Source organism: Heliconius melpomene, chromosome 6 (genome assembly GCF_056956725.1).
Source record: "Heliconius melpomene rosina isolate 202511_hmr_F chromosome 6, ASM5695672v1, whole genome shotgun sequence".
In the NCBI taxonomy this organism is placed as follows: Eukaryota; Metazoa; Arthropoda; class Insecta; order Lepidoptera; family Nymphalidae; genus Heliconius; species Heliconius melpomene.
Genome location: NC_140394.1, coordinates 11,058,743 through 11,081,987, shown reverse-complemented (window position 1 = coordinate 11,081,987; position 23,245 = coordinate 11,058,743). Strand labels below are relative to the sequence as shown.

At 32.1% G+C, this 23,245-nt stretch overlaps 3 protein-coding genes across 4 annotated transcripts; 2 read left to right on the top strand and 1 right to left on the bottom strand.

Moving 5' to 3' along the window:
• Positions 1–26: 26 nt before the first annotated feature.
• Positions 27–2,325, top strand: LOC146538456 (dynein axonemal light chain 1-like). Its single transcript, XM_085186961.1, has 6 exons — positions 27–167; positions 363–553; positions 1,028–1,139; positions 1,384–1,530; positions 1,734–1,904; positions 2,243–2,325. The coding sequence occupies exons 2-6, from the start codon at positions 402–404 to the stop codon at positions 2,294–2,296; spliced, it is 636 nt and encodes a 211-aa protein (XP_085043087.1). The 5' UTR covers positions 27–167; positions 363–401; the 3' UTR covers positions 2,297–2,325.
• Positions 2,326–3,198: 873 nt separating this feature from the next.
• On the top strand, positions 3,199–10,229 carry RNF220 (ring finger protein 220). Its single transcript, XM_085186960.1, has 9 exons — positions 3,199–3,778; positions 4,867–4,970; positions 5,165–5,261; positions 5,589–5,732; positions 6,243–6,314; positions 6,865–6,963; positions 7,411–7,476; positions 7,879–7,953; positions 8,293–10,229. Exons 1-9 carry the CDS (start codon positions 3,437–3,439, stop codon positions 8,383–8,385), a joined length of 1,092 nt encoding a protein of 363 aa, XP_085043086.1. The 5' UTR covers positions 3,199–3,436; the 3' UTR covers positions 8,386–10,229.
• A 1,545-nt stretch (positions 10,230–11,774) lies between these two features.
• Positions 11,775–23,220, bottom strand: LOC146538454 (uncharacterized). 2 transcript variants are annotated; one of them, XM_085186957.1, is made up of 14 exons: positions 22,935–23,220; positions 22,315–22,443; positions 21,976–22,120; positions 20,955–21,227; positions 19,736–19,908; positions 18,911–18,999; positions 17,166–17,240; positions 16,606–16,768; positions 15,485–15,612; positions 15,134–15,275; positions 14,876–14,989; positions 13,740–13,937; positions 12,230–13,583; positions 11,775–11,963 (listed from the first exon to the last, which is right to left on the bottom strand). In XM_085186957.1, the coding sequence occupies exons 1-13, from the start codon at positions 23,061–23,063 to the stop codon at positions 13,389–13,391; spliced, it is 1,953 nt and encodes a 650-aa protein (XP_085043083.1). In that variant the 5' UTR covers positions 23,064–23,220; the 3' UTR covers positions 11,775–11,963; positions 12,230–13,388. The 2 variants fall into 2 exon arrangements, with proteins under 2 accessions (XP_085043083.1, XP_085043081.1); XM_085186955.1 differs by having other exon boundaries at positions 18,872–18,999; positions 22,935–23,219.
• Between the last annotated feature and the right edge of the window lie 25 nt (positions 23,221–23,245).

Below are 23,245 nucleotides of genomic sequence, written 5' to 3'. Positions count from 1 at the left end.
GCTGTTTAATAGTTTAACTTTGTAAGTAAAATAGTCCGCCATTTCGTGGTACTTCCACAAAATATAATGCGTAGTTCACTTCATATAGGATATTGACAGGGCAACGCTCCGGGTGTAGCGTGCATACAGATTAAAAAGTTAATTTTGTCTATGGTTTACAAAGAATTGTAAGTACAAAAATATGTAATGTTATTATACATTTCTTAGATAATATATTATAATAATAGCGGGATAAATTTAGTACGTAAACTACTACTATTACTACTACAATTGTTTAAAATGTAACTAATATGTAATTTCCAACGCTAATATTATATCAATACGGTTACTAAGCTAATAAATAATTTCATAATTATTACTAGAATCACAAGTAAAGATAATATCCATACAAATATTAAAAAATGAACAAGGCTACTACAATAAAAGAAGCTATAAAGAAATGGGAGGAGAAATCAGGCCAGCATGCAGCACAGGCTACCGAAGTCAGTTTAATATTTCAATGGCCTCCGATTGAAAAAATGGATAATTCCTTATCTAGTCTTATTACTTGCGAGTATGTAATGTGGCATTCTTTAATTATTATACGTATATAATTTACGGTTACGGAATACGGTTATATATACGGTTTTTCAAGATGACTTATACTTTTAAGCTTTACACTATAATTCATGACAGCATGGTAGACAGAGGGAACCTAGGTTAACATCCTCAGTTTATATTAAGATACTTCCGTTTCCCGCCTTTTGGCGAATTCTGGAGGCATTGCATGTTGAGTGGCTGACCTCAATTCCACACTTGCCACGTGAAAATATTAAATATTTCATTTCCTCTAGTGGGAATAGAACCCACAATCTATTGCGTTTACCATTGCACGCTTGCCCCTGCTCCACGACTGGCCTCGCACTTTTTTTTTATATTTTTAATAATTTGTGTAATAGAAAAAATATAAAATATAAATTTGTATAATAAAAAAACAAAAATCTAATTCTAAATAAATTATCAATTCATACAATTGTTATTCCTTTAGAAAACTAAGTTTATCAACAAACATGATTGAAAAAGTAACGGGATTGAATAGTTTGAAAAAATTGCGTGTTTTATCTCTTGGGAGGAATTATATTAAATCTTTTGCTGGTATGGTAAGTTGAATTACCAAATTCTTTTTACGTCTCGCATCTTCCACATATAGCAGTGTAGACAGACCACCACCGTGCTATGCAGACTAGAATCATGCTACATGTCTGACGGTGGTATGTATCCTATCTTCTTGAATCGTTATGTATGTTAATGAAGACCGCATTAAAATCGGAGGACTGGCTTTGACTTACATTGTGTAATAATAATAATAAAATATATAATTAAATTATTTTCAATGTCCATAAGGAGTCACTCGGCGATACATTAGAAGAATTGTGGATATCGTACAATTTAATTGAAAAATTAAAAGGAATCAATGTTTTGAGAAGCTTAAAAGTTCTTTATATGAGTAACAATTTGGTAAAAGAATGGGGCGAATTCAACAAGTTACAGGTATACTTACCTACTTAATTTTTAACTAGCTTTTGTCTGCGTCTTTACCTACATGATTAAATGGATAATAGCTACTGGTTGGGTATAACACATGACACATTCTAAGAGCGGGAGGTAACTCTCATCGCTGGTACATTGGCTTATATCCAAATAATTGTCATTTGTTTTATGAAAATGTATAAATAAACGCTAAATGCTTACAGGAATTACCAAATCTAGAAGATTTGTTATTTGTTGGTAACCCTCTATACGACGGTTGCGAGTTAGAAGTGTGGAGGTCGGAGGCGGCGCGGAGATTGCCCAATTTAAAGAAATTGGACGGTGAAACTGTGTTACGAGAAGACGAACCTCCTTTGACTGTTGCTGATTTAGAAGTTAGTTTATGTTATATTCTTCTTCTTCCATAACTTCTATTTGCGTGAATTTGACTTTTGATTTTGTTTGTCCCGTTCGAAATATTGTCTGTTTATGCTCTCCTACAGTCTTTAAGCTACGTTTCTGCCAATATTTCAGTAGTATACTTTTGGTTTGTCGAGATATTAGTAGATCAAAGATTCACTTTTCACCCAAAAATCACATGTTATGTGACGAAATTTAAATTAACTATTATATTTCAAGCGTATTCTCTTAATAGAGATTCAATCTACAATCATTGTAGATGAATATTTAATTTGCAACATCCACATATTATTAAAAAATATTTATTTTACAGCCTGATGGTGGTGATGCTGTCGAGACTCTCGTCAGTGCAGAACCCAATGACTAAAATAACATATATTAAAACAATTAAAATTGTTCTCTATTTTATTTAAAACATATTAACCAAATGCCTTGCCCTAATTTTACGGTGATTATTTAAAATGTTGTATATATGTATACATATTGATGAGATAATTTTAAAGTTATTTAGGAAAGACAAGGAAAAATAATAACCTAACCTAACTATATTTTGATAAGATATTTTAAACGCTAACTTTATTACAAAACAACCTATAGAAAATCTATAATGAAAAAAAAAATTGTCAATAATAATGTGTGTGTCAATATTATTGTAGATAAGTTCTGTTTTTGTCCCGACCATATCGGAGGGAGGAAGGGTTATTGTCAAGGGATATTGTCATGTGTGGGCGGGTACTTATATAAACGTGGGAATCTTATCCAGAGGCAGAACTCATCGCTGCGCTTTGCCTCGACACTAGAGCGAACAAATGAAATTATTTAATATTTTATTTTCTTTCCTTCCTTTCCACCCACCTACAACCTGTGGCGTTTACATAGTCACACTTTGTGCCCCTGGGTACGAATAGCCTCTGTTGTAGTGCATTAATAATATTGAAATGATTAAACTCAGTTTTTTTCTCATCCAGTTTTTGATAAACGTTTTTTTATTATATTGCCTTTTTTGTAAGTAAGTAGGCTAAATGCAATAACTGTGTAGTTAGTCTTCCATGTCATTTATGGGTCATACTAGTTAACGCTACCATGAATAAATATTTTTTTTAATTTATGATTGCATTCATGTAATTTTATAAAGTAATTAATGAATTTACAGGATTTTAACAACATTTGATTATGTAATTAACAAACATTATTAATAGTAAATCAACACAAAATTATATAAAACCCCACAGACTAGATATCATCACAACTGTCAAACTCAAATTAGATATGTCAACTGTCAATTGGCATCTAATCTAATAAAAAAACAACAGTCATAAACGTTTATTTATTATTGTTTCTATTAAACAAATTCGCTTAAATTACGTAAATAATGGCAGTTAAATCAACAAGAGAAGTTCCGACGGCAACAACGAACTTCGATAAACGCTATTAAATGCCCATATAATAGTAATATACGAGAAAACTCGCGATGTTTTTAGATTTATAAACGTACAACAAACATAAAATGTTACCAGTCGTGTTTAATATGGAAACAAATCCAAATTCAACTCAAAATTCTAGTTTTACAACAGTATTTGACGAGAATATTATTTTAAATTGTGTGAGAAGTAGAAAGAAAGTGAGTGAGCTGCCCAATTGTCCTGTATGCAGTTGTACTGTAAGGCAGGGAGAGTTAGAAACCCACCTGTCGCTCGAAGTGGAAAGACTAAATAAGTTATCTAATGGTAGTAAGAGAAAAATAAGTGTAAACAGTCCAGGCAGTTCGAATCCAGTCGCTGGGTCCAGTAGTAATGTTGATTTGGAGGAGGTTGATGTCAGCGGTTGCCTTGGTAGCGATGTATATCAGGTGATAACATTTAAAAAGATATATTATTTGGATAAGTTATATCATTATTAATAATTAATTTAAAAATGGTTTCTCTCTTATTTAATTCTTATCTGGTTTATTAAAATATATATTTTTCATAATATAATTATTACATATATCTTATTTTATGGTGTAAAGAGTGTTTCAAAGTTTTAAATAATAATCTGATTTTAAGACCTTAAGAAGATAAATTAAAACATAAAATTATATTGTTAATTTTGTCTTTTTAATATACTTAGATGTATACTTAAGTATAACAAAAAAAAATCATTAACTACTATTTACCAGATAGAAAAACTATGGCTTAACCTATATGGTCTATAAGTAACAGTTGTGTATTGCACACATGCCACAATAAAATAGCCTATACCCTTTCTCCATAGAGTATACAATACAAAAAGAATTTTCAATACAGATTAGAAGTTTGTGAGATTAGTGCATTCCATCGTATAAACACTGCTTTATAATATTTGTATATATTTTTTTCATTTATCGAATACTGAATGACTAATGTCAAGAAATATGAATATAAATATTTCAATACATGGGATTTGTAATCACAACCATCGTTTAAGTCAATCAGGATGATTTACTTTTAAATTTTAAACATTGTGAATGTGTACATCACTCTGGTGTAATTTAAGAACTTGTTTTGTTTTACTAGAGATAGAAACAAAATGAATCTTTCATTCAAGTATGTATTGTATTCATTCATTCAGTCATTTTTTTAACTTCATGTATAATTTTTCGAGGCATTTTGAGTGGCTTAAAATAACACCACCCGTTGCGTGCGAGTAAATATTAAATATTTTTCTGAGTAACTTCCCCCTTACACCATGTCTTTCCTGAGACTCAACTCACACACTACGGGAATAAATTATTTTTATAAGAAGAAGATGAAATGCGGCGTTTAATTCCGACATTCAATACATAATGTCTCGAAAATTGTGCGATGTGTGAGGAGCGGAATGTCTCAGCACTAGATTTGTCATGCCTACCATACTGTATCTGGGATACAGCGTAAAATATTTGTATTACAAATAATAATATGTACAAATTATTTCCAGCGAGTCCATACAAATCGTTTAAAGCGTCTTCGGTCGCGAAGGAGAAGCCCTCCGCCTCAACAAGGGGAGTGCCCTGTATGTAACGCTACTTTACCAGTGTCGAGGTAAATATATTGTTAGAAATCGATAAATATTAAAAAAATGCGAAAAATATAAGAGAAGAGCGCAGAAGCGACACACAAAAAATACAATTTATAATAATTCAAAGCAAATTTAATTAAAAATTTTCTCAAATGAATATTATTTCACTTTAAGCAAATAGAAACTGTTGAAATATGTTTTACTTATATTATTATAGATTACAACGTCATGCCCTAAGATGTTTGAAGAGGACTGGGGCTGAAGTGGACGAGGATGTGCCGGATAGCAGTTCAGAAGGCAGTATTGATGTTGAAGTAGGTTCAAATACATATTTTAGTATTGTGGATAAATAGTGGAGTAAGAACTTGGTGGTGATTAAATTTAAATTATTTATATTTGGCCGCTCTCCTAAGAGATAAAATATTGTTAAGTTAAAATTAGAAAGAATAAATTAATTTTATTTATGTATATGGTAAAAGCGGTGATGACGTTCTTGAAAATTATGCGGTGCGTGGGAAACGGGAGTGTATTAACACTAGGTTCCCCTCTTTCCCCATGCCGCGTCTCTTTTCCTCTACCGTGTTTTGCGAGTTCACGTCAGTGCAAAAATTTATATTTTTAATAATTTTTTTTTACTTTAGAATGATGAACCAGAACAACAAGACAACCAATTCGGCGCAGAATACAAATGGTGCGGTGAGTGGAGAGTCAGAGCTACAGCGTTGCAAGAAACAGGTTCGATTCCCGCCATCTGCATGAGGAGAGTGTCCACTGATTGTGCCTTGGTGGGTATTCATGTGTATTTATATATACTAGAGAACCAATTGACGCTCAGGGGCGAGCTACTCTCCCATCCCCAGTGACGCTGTCAAGACCAATCCAGGTCAACAGCAATAAAGTCCATTCGGAAAAAAAAACAATTGACAAGTATAATAATATGTGTTGGCGTCGCCATAGCAACATGTATGCCACTTTATAAACATAAAAGTGTAAATACTGTCAAACTGATAGTGTATGTAATAATGTAATTTGTTTTATTTGTAGATTTCAAGTACTTTATGAGCATTATTATTGAAAAATATTAGCATTGTGCACTTCTACATATAAACTACAACTATAAGTGTGCCAAATTTCATATTTCTCCTTTACTTTTAAATATAAATGTCCATAAATACCAGAACTAGTAGGTTAAACCAAAGTAGAGATTTATACATTAACGGGAGCTAGTTTTTGAAACTGTGATGTGATGTTATATGATGATCACTGTATATTCTATTATAGTCTATGTTTTAAAGGTGGTAGACGGCGACGAGGACACAGAACTGTATGGCCCTCCACAATATTCCCCCTCACGGATAGCACCAGATGTAAGTAGAACAAAAACATTTGTTTAGTTTCATGTAGTATCCCACATATAGCAAGTCAAGCAAAGAGAACCTCTACACTTTGTTGACTAATTTTTCAAGGAATAATTTTAATCTTTCTTCTCACTAAATGGATGTTTTTTTCACTTTTACACGAAAACTACTATACGGATTAAGATGAAATTTTACAAGAACATAGCTTATACTTCAGATTAACACATAGGCCATAATTTATGTAACCATGTTGTATAATTTGGTTATATTCTATAACAATAAGTTTGAGCTGGTGAAGCCGCAGGTGGGTTGTTAGTTTTAAATAAAACAAATGCTAAATACAATACAAAGTAGTAAAACTGTATTTGAATCGGTGAAGCCACCTCTGAGATTAGCATGCACAAACATAATTTTTAAAATTATTGTTTTTAGTTTAGTTGTAGCATTGACAAATTATCGTTTTTCTGATATATCTTCTGTGTATAGAGTGCTCAGTTACAATTTTATTATGCTTCTGTATAGATATGTTATAATATATATATGTATATTATATTTTCAGGCAGAAATACCTCCCAACTCAGATGACATGGACACTCAAGAGAATCTAGAAGAATCTACAGACTACAAACCCAATGGTATAGTGGAGGCCAGTGCTGAAGTGAGTTAACAGCTTATATTCTTTATCTGTCTCTTTATAATAATATATGGTATACATATTTCTATCTTGCTCTGAAGAACAGAAGTAAATTTTATGTGGTATAAATAATATTCCATTCTATTCTGATTTGTACTCTTCTGTTCTTTTCCGTTATGTGCAATTCAATTCTATTAGCATTACATATTATCAAGTAGTGTTGAAATAAGTTAACAGTTCTTATTTGTCGTCTTTTACTGTCTGACATTGTATGGTAGTTTTGTTTCTATATCTGGTTCTAGCTTTGATTAATAGTTTAAAAAACTATGAGATTCTGTAGTACTCTATTATATTATGTTGCACTCCTTTCTAAAATCTTACTCTATTTACATTATAATATAATTACCAAAAAAAAATCGTTTAAGAATAATTTTTATTTATATTATTAAATATATATTACTCTACTTTCAGACACGAATACAGGCGTTAAAGGCTAAAATCAAAGATTTGGAAAGAAAACAAAATTCATCGTTAGAAGTGAGTCATTTAATAATAACTAGTGGTCCCCGCGTGGCTTGGGTTGTGTTATATTAATAGAGGCCCCCAATATTATTTTTTCTTATATTCCAGGTGCAGACACCGATGCGTTACAATTTTATTAGAAGGATAGATAATTATTATTACATAGAGGCTGTCGTGGCTCAAGTGCGACGGTAAACTATAAAAATATTTATTTTCATTTTCTCGCTCTGGTAACGAGGCGCGAAGCGCGAAAGCGCGGCGTTAAGTTCCGCCACTCAACACTTTTGTGTTTATTATTAAGATTTTTTATATTATTGAACCCACAAATATTTACATATTTATAAAATGTACAGAAAAAGGTATTTGTGTACATTTTTAAATTATTTATAGAATAATTTTTTTTTTTGTATGTTGCAGGCAAAGTGCTTGATCTGCCTCGGCCCCTACACGTCCCCCGCGGTGTCCATACAGTGTTGGCACGTCTACTGTGAAGTAAGTAAATAATATTTTACATTTTTTACTCAGTTACGTTAGCTATATGAAAAATAACCAAAAACTAATTTAATCTTATTATTTTTAGTTTATTTCTTTTATCTACTTTCGGCGGAGTTCTCGAAGCATTGTATGTTGATTGGCGAAATTTAACGTCATCGCATTTACAGTCGCACGGTTGTGCCCTAAATGCCGCGCTTTGCCACGTTACCAGAGGAAGGCAAGGAAAATATTAAATATTTCCTAACCCTGAATGGGAATCGAACCCACAACCGTCGCGAACATCCGCGCCACGACTGAGCTCAAGTTGAAATAATAATAATTACAAGTTTTTTTTAGGTATGTTGGCTCCAATCATTGCGCGCTAAGAAAATATGTCCGCAATGCAACGCGATCACCACCACCGACCATCTCAGGAGGATATATATGTAGGTGTTACTTGTATATGCTGTGATTCATATGGGTTTGAGGTTCAAATTCATTAGTCAAATTCAAATTCATGTTATGTATGCTATAGATGATATATGGAATATCCAATACAAAAGGAATTATTCTAGTTCGTATTGTTTAAATAAACAAACACTAATGCATTGCAATATTGGTATTAGTTAAATGTTTTTTTGTAGTCTAAAATTCGACTTTAATATTTAAATTTATTCTTTGGCTCGCTATTTAACATTTTTCAATGAAACATATTTAAGAACTTTAAATACATTTTAAATTTGGGTCAATAATGTTTATTAAATAAATTGTCCGTTTTAAGTATTTTCATGTAAACTTTTAATAATTTAAATTCACGATTTTCTGATTGAATTAAAAAAATATATATTTTTTTATAACAATGAATTTGAATTTCAAAAACTGAATTTCAAGCATAAAATACTAAATTGAAATTTAAAACCTACCAAGGTAGACAGAGATATCTATAACTATAATTTTTGGAAAGACACACCACAAGTGAAATATTCTTTGTTTTTGTATTTAGGGACATTAGATCAAATGACAAATATGTATATTAAAGAATTTGGTATTTTTACTTAATTTTTTTTTTCATTAGAATGAAAGTAAAGTTCATTAGCTTGTTTAAAAAAAGGAAGTTACATATTTTTTTTATTTTGATGTATTTTTGATTGGAAATAATAAGGTCAATATTGAAATTGAAGATAGATGTTTTTTTCATTATGTTTATTTAATAAATAAGTAATTAGTTAAAATTTAGTGTTATTAATTATTATTTTTGATTTTGCTCAAATTTATTAAAAATTATGCGTCATATACATATGATTATTTTTTATTGATAATGATTATAGCATTATATATTATACGAATCATAATACGTTATATATTAATGTATAAGAGAAAAAACTGAGTACAAATAAATCATCTTCACACTGTATCCTGCATACAGCAAAGTAGGCAGGGGGAAAACCTAGCGTAAACATTCCCTTTCCCATATTCCGCCGGTTTACGAAAAACTAATTATAACTATATGATAATAAATAAATATTTTTCAGCCTGATTGTAAACGTGTTGATTGTAGGTTCGGTACACACATTATAATATATTAAAATAATATAAAAAATAATATTAATATATTAAAATTCAAGTCTAAAATGGAAATGGGAAGGTCATGTTGCTCGGACAACAGATAATAGATGGACAAAGCGGCGTAACTAAATGGAAGGGCCCAAGTGGTAAAACAAGGTTAGGAAAACCTAAAGACCGCTAGATAGATGACATTAAAAAAATTGCTGGAAAGGAATGGGTACAGATGGCAGCAAATGAAAACGGACTCTCTTGAATATGTATTTGTTATAGTTTTAAGTTTGTGTTTTTTATTATCAAGTCATAGAAATAAAGGCTTATTATTATTATTTAATATTAAAATTATTTGCATGTCTTAATGCTTGCAAGACAAGGCATTGAGTTCAGCCTTCAATTACCGAAATTCAAGCGGAAATAGGAGAAAGGAGTGTTTTAACACTAGGTTCCCTTACCCTATCCTACTATATGCGGGATACAGCGTGAAAATAAAAATTGGTGATCAATATTTCACTGTATAAAAAAAAATACATTTTCTTATATGAGACTTACATCACTAGCTGCTCTGTCTACCTTAAAAAAGTAAATATAGAACTAACTGTAACATGAAAACGTTTAGTTATAATAAAGGTGTAAATGAACGTATGACCTGACTGCCTTTAAGAAGTTTGTACAATAATGAATAACTTAGAATTACTATTTACTGTGTAAATAAAAAGTATTTTTTTTATCTATTCACATGTTTTATTTCACTCCTCAAAAAAAGACGGTAATGTAAATAGTGTGACTGTAACGCGACGATTATGGGTTCGATCCCCACTCGAGGAAGTGAAATATTTGTTTACATTTATATTTCCATTTCTTCGCTCTGGTGTCGAGGCAAAGCGCGGTCCCCAGAATTCGGCAGAAAGTGGGGAACAGAGTGTCTTAACACTAGATTCCCTCTGCCTACCCTGCCGTGTGCGGGATAATATTGTATTCATTCTATCGCCCAATGTTAATAATCGATCCTAATCCATAAATTGCTACCATAGATTAAAATATCAATCTATTTTTTGAGTTTAGCTTGCCAATAACCTATCGAAGTACTTCATTTTCAATCTTTAACTTCAATCTATCGTTGGGAGGACTAACTGGAGATTAAGAGGGTACTTTGTATGAAAATTACAGCGTGTGCGTGCCAATAAACGATCTGTCCATTTTGACATTACGGTGGATAGCATAAATGACAGCTAATTGCGATCCGACATATTTTGGGGTTTACTTTATCATATCCCCGGATTGCATTTATATTATATTTGATTTTTAAAGTAAATAAATATGTGGAGTGACATTTCTTCGAGTGATAGTAATGATAGTGTTATGTAGTCAGTGTCAGCAATTACAAATATATGCAGTGAGCATATAAAAATATATCAAGAGAGTGCTAAAAACTTCTATCAAGTTGGTACCTTTCCTAGAGTTATTGATGCAATTGATTGCACTCGCATACGTATGTGTTTAATCGCCATGTGAGTATTATTAAGTTATATAAAGTTTTCTTTACAAAAGCAGGCAAATTATGGAAACTTTTTTTTGTATAAGTGTCAGTTTAACTCAGTTACAAATTACCATATCATTTCTTAATTTGAGCTCTGGGCTTATTAATTTCAGTTGCTGATTTTCCAAATTACTATCTTATATATTTGTAAAATAATATTTTATATTTTATTATAGGCAGCAAAATGTGATGCAAGACATTATGGTAATCAATGGAAGTAAAGTACCAAATAGACCATATTTATTAACACAAGTTCTTAATCCAAGTACTGAAGCAAAGCTGCAAGCAAGCATATATTAAACCAGGAACATAATAGAAAGGTATTATGTTAACCTAATATTACCTATGGTATGGAAAAAAGAGGACGGACCATATAAAAAAAAATCTTATTATAATTTATTAGTATGATGTGTAAATAGTATTAAACTTATTCACGAATTATATACCTAATATACAAATTTTATATTTTTAGAACATTTGCAAGACAATTTCATATTATGGCACTCCATTTGCAGAGATCTTAATTTGGAGGAAGTACCAGGAATGGAAATACCTTCATGACATGATAGATAATGAGGACAGCGCTGCAATATAAGATATCACAGAAAGGACGTAAATAATTGTTTTATAAGATGAATAATTATTCAAATATTTTATATTTATTAATTACTTAAGTGAGAAGATTGTTAGTTAATCATAGTTTTACTTGTTTTTGGGGGTGTGAATAAGGAAAACAATGTGTATTGTAATTTTTTTATTATTAAAAAAATGTAACCTATTTTTTTATTTGTCTCTTTATATAAATATTTTTTATTTCTTAATTCCAGCTTGCTCCATGTTTAGTAATTTTATCAGCTTTATTCTCCATACATTTCTTATAAGCTACAAAGTATTTAGTGAATTTCTTGCAATCACTGTTTTGTTTTTACTGAAAAAAATAAAGTATTTATTAGTGCATTGTTCAATAAAGCATTCATCAATATAAGTTAAAATAATAATCTTGCACTTTATCTCAAATTTTATTCTTTGTTATCCAATGTAGCAATAAACAATATGAAATTGAAATAGCCAAGCAAAACGATATTAATATTATTATGAATTCAAAAACTATAGAGGCTAACGCCTTTATATAATTTTTCGCATGTATATTTAAACTTAATAAACGAAATTATGAATACATACGATAATACTTACCTTACTATGCCGGACTCCATTAATTAAATTAAAATAATTATCTTTAGTTCAGTTTAGTTGTAATTTTATGGCGTTTCAAGTTATGCCTAATAATTTATACATGAAAATGGGTTAGGAATAAAGTATCTTAAAACTAACAATTAATTATTATATTATAAAAACATATGCTGTCAAAATGACATGTTCGAGTTCCATTGTACGCACCTAAGCATATTGCATTAAGTTTTAAAAAGTTTTAATATTATTAATTTTTATTCTTTTTTAATATTTTGGGACTTAAAGATTTATAATTTTATTAAAAATAGTTTTGATAGGACTTTTATAAGTAATAATAATTAATTTTAAATTTAATTTAGCATATATATTAGGATTTTGTTAATTTAAAAAAGATACGTCAAACGAAACTGTCGTTACCGCAGGGAGGGCCCTGCAATCCACTATTGACGATAAGTTGACATTATCCGAATTGGTTATTGGCAAGCAGGTTAGAGATTGGATGGATATGTCGAACAATACAAGATTGACGTAAAGTGGAGATAGGAGATACATTATTAACATTGGGCGTATATCGATATATTATATACATACATTAAAATATTATTTATTAAACACAATCTTATTTAAGTTACTTAACACTAGCTTCCCAGGTTCCCTTTGCATACCTTGCTAAGTGCGGGATACGTATGTGACTGTAAACGCGATCTTTGTAAATTCGATGCTCAAGAAGGAAAATGAATTAAAATGAATATTCTAAGAGAATGAAGTAGATATTACAATTTTAATATAAACATTTCTTTGAAAAAAAAAACGCTTTAAATTTAATATTTTATATACATTAGAATGTAAAGTGAAGATTAAAGTTTTAAACCATATTATATTTTACATATTACAATATATTAAGTATTATTTTAGTTATAAAACAAAATAGTGAAATTAAATTACAATACAGTCTCGGAGTCGTGGCAGCCCTGAAAATAACCTTTATGAACTTTTGCATATAGGGGACTCGCGTTTGGGAAGAATATAATCAAAAGTTAGAAAATATCCTTAAATTAAATCTGTAAATTATCTCCGTTGCTTACTAAACCTTTTATTGTTCTATCGTGTATTAAATTATTTATATCGACATAATTATTAAAAAAAGCAATTAACTAATAATCTATGACTGCACTCTATTCTGTACATAATCATTAAAGTTGGTCGCGACTTGTGCCTGTGTTGTACCGAGGTGGTCGCGGGTTCTCGTACGCGGTATCTTCAGGTGCAGGGCGCGCACGTGTGCGTGGAGGGAGTTGGACTGGCTAAAGCGTTTGTTGCAAATATGACAACCGTAGGGCTTAGCACCTGTGTGTACCTGTAAAACGAAAGTTATATTTTTATATGAAAACAAACTTATTTTATTCAGATACAAATAGACTTGCAAATATGTTAGTCAATTTGTCAACGAGTGAACAAGTATTACGATTTAGAGAAGAAAAAGGACATATAAATGTATTCCGCCTTGTCTCACCCTAGCGTGCCTGGTGAGCGCGGGGCGCTGTGCGAAGGCGCGCGGACAGTGCGCGCAGGCGTGCGGGCGCTCGCCGGAGTGCTTGCGAGAGTGCGCGCGCAGGCGCGAAGCGCGAGCAAACGCGAGCCCGCACGCGCCGCACGCGTACGGCCGTTCGCCCGTGTGTCGCCGCTGGTGGTAGCGCAGCGACGCTAGCGACTGCGGACAGATATGTATTCAAAATCCACCTTCCGTTTTATTCATAAGAAAAAGAAATATTTATAATGAATCATGAAATAAAAATTAAGGATGAAATGGCGAACAGGGTCATGGACGGGATAGAAAGCATCCCAAGGCGGTCTGTCACCGGATAATTAGTTGGATACGCACGACAACCTGCACATAATTCCTGTCTATAAAAGAAATAATTTATTCATAATATTTCTACATTTTTTAAAATAATCTTCCGAAATAACAAAGTATAACACTATTTCTTATGTTAAGTCATTTACAGTGACTATAACAGGCAATTAATTTAGTACCACAACATATTTATTCCCGTAACCGAAAATTTTATACAGTTATTTCAGGTTTGTCACTCATCGTTACATTTATTTACATCTAGGGTACCTCAAGGCCGAAGGCCTCACCAAAGTATTTTCAGATTTACCATCTCTTTTTTTACCGGTAACATTTGGCATATTATGTTTAGAAAGTATTTCAAATCTATGAAAGTCAAAATTCAAAATTCTGAAGGTTATATCTAAATTACAAAGTCATGTAAAATAAAACTTTGCATGTGGAAACCTTTCTCAACGTTCAATAACATAATATCATATGATTTGCACCATTTTACATATCTATGCAAATAATTGTGTTGTAGAACTACATATTTGTAAGATTGAACAATTCATTAGAAACTACAAAATACTATTGGTTCATATTAATATTATTTTGTATGATATAGTCCATTTATATATAAATATAAATGGTCCATATATTAATTATATTTACGCAATAACATTAAATATATTATGTATACGAAATAAAAAAGATTCACTCAACAAAGGATAACCAGCCAAAACCCTCTCATAACATCCTAAGAAATATATTTTAATTACCAAATTTAAATGACCGTGCGTGTTGCAAACACTCACCGTGCACTTCTTCCCGCAGATCTCGCATATAATATTTTTGTTGTATTTGAGGCCAAGGTGCATTCTCCGTATGTGATTTTGTAATTTGGCACGACTTGTGAAACTTGCTTTACACTGTAAATACAAATGTTAGCTTGTTTTATAAGATGCTTTTATTATTTTCGGCTGTATCTATATAGATACAGCTGTTATAGTTTTTTTGTACTTTTTTATATTAGAATAAATTCAGTTCAAGTTTAATATTGGACACACTCTGACCTGGTCGCAATGGGCGCGCGCGGGGGCAGGCGTGGCGGTGTCGGGGGGCGCTGGGGGCGGTCGCAGAGCGCGCGTATGCGAGCGCGTGTGTGCGTGGCGCATGCTGGCCGACACTACCGCACCGCATATAGTGCACTCCGACCTGCGGACACCACCACACGTGTAAAGTAAGTGTATTAGACATGGTTCTCGTATACTTGACAAGTGTACGAGTTTTAGAATCAGTTTTAGAAGGTATCCTACGTCTAAAGTGATTAATTTTAAATTAAAATATTTTAATTACTACCTGCGTATTCAATCTAAAACTTCTCCTCTACAAACATATGTCATAATGTTTTAATATATACTTACTCGCTATTATACAGTATGTGTCGTCGCGATGTGAGCAGGTGTCTCACGCGGGCTTTACTATTTGCGAACACTATACAGCAAGTGCTGCAAGTGCGATCACTCTCAGGCTCTGAGGGAGGCTCTTGTTTCTACAACATTGTTTACAATATCAATAATCGGGTTACGAAGTGTCTAAACACTAAATTGGTTCTTACAAATAGCAGGATAAACAAAAGAAACCTAGTTGTTGGAGTGGCGTAGTGAGGGGAGGGGGTCGCCAAAGGGGGTGGGGCACCAAATACTCCGAAAAACTATTTAAACATACTCGTACATATAAAATTATATTGGCCTGCCGAGGGATATCATCCCCCCCTCCCCCTCAGCCCCCGACTCCTGAGCAGCCTCCTCGGTCGCTGGTCGCCTAGCTGGGCCTCCCTTGGGGCAACCAAGGGTCTCACTCGGCTGGGCTGACCGCCCAGGTGGCAAACGCTCATCCCCCCCCTACACCCCAACAAGCCTCCAATACCCAGTGCCTGCCTCGGCAGCCACAACCCCACCGGGCCTAGTGCCCACTCCAACGACGTGGCCATCGTAATGACCACCGCAAGAGACCACGGTCAGAGGGCTGTTGCCTGCAACCGTTTCCCAGCGCCACGGCGCCGGAGGAAAGAACTTCCAACTTCCAATTATATTGTGTCCGCCTGGGGGGCGCTGTAAAAGTATTTTGCGTCGGGCGCAATTTAAACACGATACGCCATTGTGTTGAGTGGCAGAACTCAACACCGCGGCTTGGTTGTTATCAAAGCAAAGAAATTTAATATTTTAAATTTCACTACATTCTTTTTATCTAATTTACTAGATACAGAAGACGAATAAAAATAAATAAAGGGCTTTTCTGTTTGTAAACACTATACAGCAGACTATTGAATCTACAATATTTAATATTATATACAACATACAATTATGTGCACTAGAAATTAGTTATTTATTATTGTCAGAAGATGTGAATATATTTTCACTGTAAAAAATTTATATCGAAAAGTTGATTGCTCTAGAGACTATGTCACCAAATAATGTGAATTCAATCATAAAATAAATCTTTCATAATTAAAAAAATAAATAAACGAAAAAGCAATACAAACCTGGAACCTATGCGACTTGCTCATATGCATAAGTAGTCCATGACCGCGCGAAAACGTATCCCCACATAGTGGACACGCTCGTTCCCTACTTTCCCCCTCATCCACGCCCACCCCCACTCCCGCTGGACAACGACGCGCGTGGGAGAGGAGAGACGTGGGCTTACTAACCGTGGGCAACAATAGTAGAATGTTAGAGTTAATTATGAACCAAATCTTAATATATTTTCATAATAATAATTATTATTACTATTTAATGTGTTAAAATCAAATATGAACTAAATGTAAATAGGCTAAATATGATTGGTTGTCAGTTTCACTTTTATTCTTACATGGATACAAAGTGTCTTACATGGATGTTGATGGTACAAAGATTTTTTAGCTTCACGCTGTATCCCGCACATAGCATAGTACGCACCGCCCTTTTTTCATTCATTGAAATAATCCATTCTCTGAGTGGCAATCGAACCCACAACCGTCTCGTATACAGCCACATTTTCAATATTTGTTTTTTGTACTAGTCCACCAGTTACCTATGTTGTAATATATATATAAATACTTACGTAAACACGCGTCCACACGGCTGACATGGGTAAGTGTGACCATCGTGCCATTGCTCGTGGGCTTTTGCTTGGTGTCTAAATAAAAAAATGAAGAATAAAATCTTATAAATCTATTTTAAACGTAAATTTAAAATATAAATTGAAAACATGCATATGTATTGCCGCTGTTGAAAAATTAAAACTTCCAATAACATTTTCCGTTTCGTTGTTACGATTTTCTTAAAAGTTACTTAGAAATTACTACAATGGTATATTTAATATGCAAAATTAATTATGTGAGAATATGTGATAGTCAACACTAGTCGTGTTTTATTGTATAACTAGCGACCCCCTTGCGGCTTCGCCCGCTTTTACTACTGGATTATTCATATAATGTATGTTTGCAAAGCACTTAAGATAATGTGAAAATTAATTAAACTCTAATGCAACCCGCATTTTCGTAGTTTCAATAAGTATTTTCCAATTGTTATACTCGGCAAGGATTTTTTAGTAGGTACCGTAATTTTAAATCTGTGCTACTAATCTTTTCAAGTACTTATTAAAATATATTTAAATGACTATTTTTAGATAGTTAAATGACTATTTTTAAACGGAAGAAATTATAAACAAAAGCCTACCTACTAATAACTACTACAAAAAATATGAAACCAAATATATCGCGCTAAAGTAATACATTCAACTCCAATTATCCAATACGTGCAAACGCATCTAAATCTTCGTTGCTATGCCTCTATAGCGGGCGGGTTTTTTTTTTCGAGCTTGTGGTTAATGCTGAAGAGGGTATTCTGTCCCTGATGAAAAGCAAGCACTACGTGGCTGCCTGTGAGGAAAATTAAATAGTATGCATCGGCCGGGAATCGAACCCGGGTCGCCCGCGTGGCAGGCGAGCATTCTACCACTGAACCACCGATGACTGCTCATGACGCGCTTGTATAAGCAAAACGTCGCGGGTCGCGTTTCGCAGCAAGGATGTTTTGATATTGTAACAACTTCTAAAGTACTTATTAAAATGAAAAAATAGTAAAAGACAGTTTTGATCTACATTAAATAGCCAACGTAACTAATATACTTAATTATATGCTGAGAGTAAGGGATAAGTAAAACTTGAGTCGGCACAGCTGATGAGTCAACGGCGTGATGTGTCAACAATTAAATGCGTTTTTCTCTAAAACTATTCGCAATTTCGAAATAGTGTAAAAAGCAAATTTTATCTTCGTTTAACGTAGAAAATTAATAAAGTATTTTAAAGGATAAGGATTAATACCATTATGGAAAAATATCCCTCACAATAAAAAATATATTGAAATTACAATTTTTAGATAGAAATATGATCACTACACGTTATACTTAAAAGATAAAAATATGCTCTCGCGGACTTTTTTGTAGATCTTATTAAGAGGAACAATACTCCAATACATTATTTTCATATAGTACTTACCATTAAAGCAGCGCATGCGCGAAAGTGTCTCAACGGGTAGGACTTTAGACACATTTATCGTATTTATGTTAATTTACATAAGAATGTACAAATAATAAACTATATATAAACCTTCCCTGAGAAATACTCGACCTAATGGTGAAAACCGCATAAAAATCCGTTGGGTGGTTTAGAAGAAGAAGAGTTAGAAAGTTCAGACAGACACGAAAAGCGACTTTGTTTTATAAGATATAGGATGCAGTGTGTACAGTGTACAGTATACACTAACTTGGTCCTCGCGAGGTGCGGACAGCGTGCGCACGCGTACCTGCGCACGTGTGTGGCAACGTGCGCAGCGAGCCGCTTGTGGGACGAGTAGCGGAGCTGGCAAAGCGGGCACGCGTGAGGACCACTCATCTATGGTGGCATGGGGAAGAAAAAATATATATAATCACACAAAATATTCTAAAACAAGTAGTGTCTAGTGTTAAAATCGAATATTCTCTTCATGATTTACATTTTGTAAGAATTTTAAGCATGACACGAAGATTAGTAGGTGTGGAAGAGTGGGAACGAGTGGGAACCACGCATTTTGTAGGGCACGGAGAAGGATCAAATTAAAATAATAGCTCCTTACCCATTCGCTTCTTACTCAAGGAAGTGAAATATTGATTTATGTTTATATGTCCATTTCTTCGCTCTGGTGTCGAGACAAAGCGCGGCGTTGACTTCTGCCACTCAACACGCAATGCCTCCAGAATTCGGCAGAAAGTGGGGAACGGATTGCTTTAACAAATAAGCTAGGTTCCTTCTGCCTACCCTGCTGTGTGCGGGATACAGCGTGAAGCTGATTTATTTATTTTTTAAATTAATTAAAAGTAACAATGTGAACGTTTAGGTCGATCATCCACCTCTATCGTTCGTTACGCACTCTCGCTCACTCGCTTGGCTTAGGTGGAACATGACAATGAGTCATGCTTTTTCGTGCATCCGGCCTTTATCGATTTATACGACGTAATCAAGCCAAAAAAAATGGCAGTGTAAATACCACCCAACGTGAAATCTCTCAAAATTTGGCGATTAGGGATCAGGGAGTGTCATAGGACTAGGTTCTTCTCCTCGTGCTAAAAAATGTAAATATATAATTTATTACCTCATCATGTTTCTCCTTATGTCTTTCAAAAGCTACAGGATCCACAAACCCTCGGTAACATAAATCACATTTAAAGGGTGAATTTATATAATTTTCTGATTTGGAACGTTCCAGCATTTCCATTTTCTGTTGTTCTTCGTCTAATATAATTTCTTTGGCATCCACTTCTGTTTCTGAAAAGAAAATAAAGAACAATTTTAATACAAATAATGAAATTATTAAAAAAATTAACTCTGGCACTGATACTAATATTATGTATTCAATCTTATACAATAACTAGTGGACCCGGACGCGGCTACGCCTGGTTAAACTATAAGAATATTTATTAAATATATTATTTTCAGTTTTCAATAGAGTTAGTAAGAAAATATAAGCTTAAATAATCAAAAAGAATAATAAGTAGAAACATATTATTAGCAAAAATATCTGAGAAATTGAAATGAACCAACATAAGAAGTAAAAGTAACTAAACGATATTGTTAATATTAGAAAAAGTACCTAAAAACCGTACAAAAACGACCTAAAAACATAATTTTTAGCAGCAATTACAAATAAAATAAGAAGAGAACCAAAGTGTATATTAAATTAATTATAAACAGCAAATAAAAATGTATGAAAATTTATAAAACCGTCAACGTCATCTGCCCGTTCGCGTCGGTCATACTATGCCGCCCGAAGGCTAGGCCATTTCGAATCAGTGACATCTCCTTAATTATTTATTAGAATGTTATACAGTAAACTATAATTTCAATCTAGATAAAATGCTAAAAGTGACTATTATATTTCTTTTCATAAGGATCAATATCAAAATGTCGCGGTAACGGTTGCGTAGCGACGCGACGTTTGTTATTAACATGGCAGAATAAATTGCATGTCAAATTAGAAAGTACTTTAAAATATATTAATTTGTATGTGTATGTTATATAGCCTATAGCACTTCTGAAGAATGCAGCTTTCATACAAAACAAAAACAAAGTAAATTGGTCCAGTAGATCCAGAGATCTTAGCGTTCAAACAAACAAACAAACAAACAAACAAACAAACTCTTCCGCTTTATTATATTAGTATAGATATTCTGAAAGAAGGAAGGAAGGAAGGAGACGAATTGTGTTTTTCAGGGACAGAGAACCCTCTGCTCTATCAGCTTGGCGTGATGATTAGATTTCATCAAGTGGAGAAGCCACAGGTTAAAGTTAGTATATTATTAAATAATACTTACTTCTTCGATATTTCCTTACTTTCATATCTTTTTCTTCTGTACACTTCTTTATATTTTTCTTCATACTAATATCGACCAATGGCAAGTCATCTTCTGAATCAGTTATATTTGTTTCATCTAACTTAAAGTTTACTTCATAATCTAAGTGAGTATTTATTTCTTCCTTTTTGTGGATATTTATTTCGTTATCTAAGTTAGCTTTTTCATCATTGTCCGAGTCGGAGAATGAATCTTTTATGTTATCTATTTCTATATTTTCTTGGCATGTAAGAGCTTAAAGGTGAAATACCAAGATTTTTTTAAAAAAATATTTAGACTTTAAGCATTAGTTTTGGAGTGCATATTTAAAGTTATAAAATGTTTTACAACATAATGAAACAAACACACAATAAAAAAAAACAAATTCAGGAAACATTACATGTTCTGTGGCGTTAACTTAAAGTTATTTAATTTATTTGGTATAGAGACATATTTTCTTAATGTATAAATAATTGTTTTGGTTTGTATTATATATTTTTTAAATGAAACTATTTAACTGGATTAATTATGTATATTTAGTGTTAAATGTATTTAATTTTCTTTTTTTAAAGGTGAAGACAAATTTTAACTGAATCTCTTTTTTACGTAAATTGTCCTATTATCTACTATTCAAAATGTGTGATCTATACAACATGACATTGGTAAAATGATTTGTGCTCAATTGGCACATTTGGAACATCATAATCAAAGAACAGCACTCAACTCATTTAAAGTATTTTATTAATCCTTATATTGTTTTACTATTAAGCCACATTATGTAATTTTTTGACATAAATTGTAGCCTGTGTTATTTTGATGTATAAACAATATTACTGTAAAGTTTTGTATAAAGCAATTCAGTAGTTTTTGCATGAATGTGCAACAAACATCTATCTATTCTATCCTCATAAACTTTTACATTTATAGTATTAATAAGATCAGAAAAGAAGTACACATATGAGTATACAACACAAACAGTTTTTATAATACAAGTAGTAATTACCTATATGTTGAATATCATGTAAAATGTCTTCATTCTCCTCTGTTTTAACTTCAGCAAGGACTTTATTGTTACAGTCAATTGGATCAAATTTTATATTAATTGTGGATGATTTTGATAGTTTATTGAAATTTTGTAGTTGATTTGGCTGAAATAAAATTAAATTGGTGATTAGTATATAAATAATTGTTATTATTATTATTAAATAGCTAATTAATATGTAAAATTAGTAATTTTTATTATAGTTTTTAAAATTAGAACTTAATTACACTTTTTTGAGATTGCATGTTTGTAGAACTACAAGTGGAAGATTGAACCTTTAAATATAAAAAAAATGCTTACTTTTACATTACAGTGCACAGCTTCTTTTAACAATTTATCAGCAATGATGGCTTGTTTGCATAAAATATAACATTTTTTGAGTCTTGCAAAACAAATATAGCAGATTTTACTAATATCTGTGTAGTTTAGCTGAAATATTTAAAAAAAATATCAAGAAATTGATATAAAATATTTATAGAAGACACTGATTATCTTTCATACATCATTTTGATGTGTATGTTTCTCACCCTACTACACTAAACAACTTGACCAATTTGGTTAAACTTTTCTGTATATATTACTATTGGTTTGTAGATGGTTTGAAAACTACTTTTGGAGTCAGTATTTGTTAGTAACCAGATTAAGAAATATTTGTTTAAACTATGTGTTTTAATACATAATACAGTATTATTAACAGCTACAATTATTGAACTTTGGTATAGCTGAAAGGAACAATAAGCAAAGGTAAACAGGTTATTAATGTATCTTTAAAAAATAATAGTCTTTAGCCAAAATTGTCTTATTTTCCTGTAGAAGTACACAATGCACAGCAAATGCACTTACTAAGAATGGAAAAAGAATATTATTGAATATTTTATTAAAGAATATTATATTTTTTACTGTAAAAAATCGATACTTACATCAATATCCGTTAATTTCTCAAAAATAGCTTTCAATGGAGTATTGGATAAACACAATAAAGGTAAATCTTTACTACTTAAACATATTCTACAAATATTCAATTTATAATTATTATCATTCGCGTTCATTTTTTTATATCTTCTTTGATGTATTTATTCAATAATAATGAGTCTTTAGAAAAAAAAAATAAATTAAAAAAAATCAAGTTTAATTAAAATAATACTTTATAGGTATATGCATAATAAATATTTATTTAAATGCTTTTATAATTTGATTTCACCATTATATATAAAATATGACAGCTACATAA

Excerpts from the sequence above, each read along its gene's own strand:
- LOC146538456 (XM_085186961.1), top strand. The coding sequence starts at position 402 with ATGAACAAGGCTACTACAATAAAAGAAGCTATAAAGAAATGGGAGGAG. Across the intron at positions 1,531-1,733 it reads GCGAATTCAACAAGTTACAG|GAATTACCAAATCTAGAAGA; the intron begins GTATACTTACCT and ends AAATGCTTACAG. Across the intron at positions 1,905-2,242 it reads TGACTGTTGCTGATTTAGAA|CCTGATGGTGGTGATGCTGT; the intron begins GTTAGTTTATGT and ends TTTATTTTACAG.
- RNF220 (XM_085186960.1), top strand. The coding sequence starts at position 3,437 with ATGTTACCAGTCGTGTTTAATATGGAAACAAATCCAAATTCAACTCAA. Across the intron at positions 5,733-6,242 it reads TGTCCACTGATTGTGCCTTG|GTGGTAGACGGCGACGAGGA; the intron begins GTGGGTATTCAT and ends TATGTTTTAAAG. Across the intron at positions 6,964-7,410 it reads TAGTGGAGGCCAGTGCTGAA|ACACGAATACAGGCGTTAAA; the intron begins GTGAGTTAACAG and ends CTCTACTTTCAG.
- LOC146538454 (XM_085186955.1), bottom strand. The coding sequence starts at position 23,063 with ATGAACGCGAATGATAATAATTATAAATTGAATATTTGTAGAATATGT. Across the intron at positions 22,121-22,314 it reads CTGTGCACTGTAATGTAAAA|CCAAATCAACTACAAAATTT; the intron begins GTAAGCATTTTT and ends ATTTTATTTCAG. Across the intron at positions 17,241-18,871 it reads CCGCACCTCGCGAGGACCAA|ACACCAAGCAAAAGCCCACG; the intron begins GTTAGTGTATAC and ends TTTTTTATTTAG.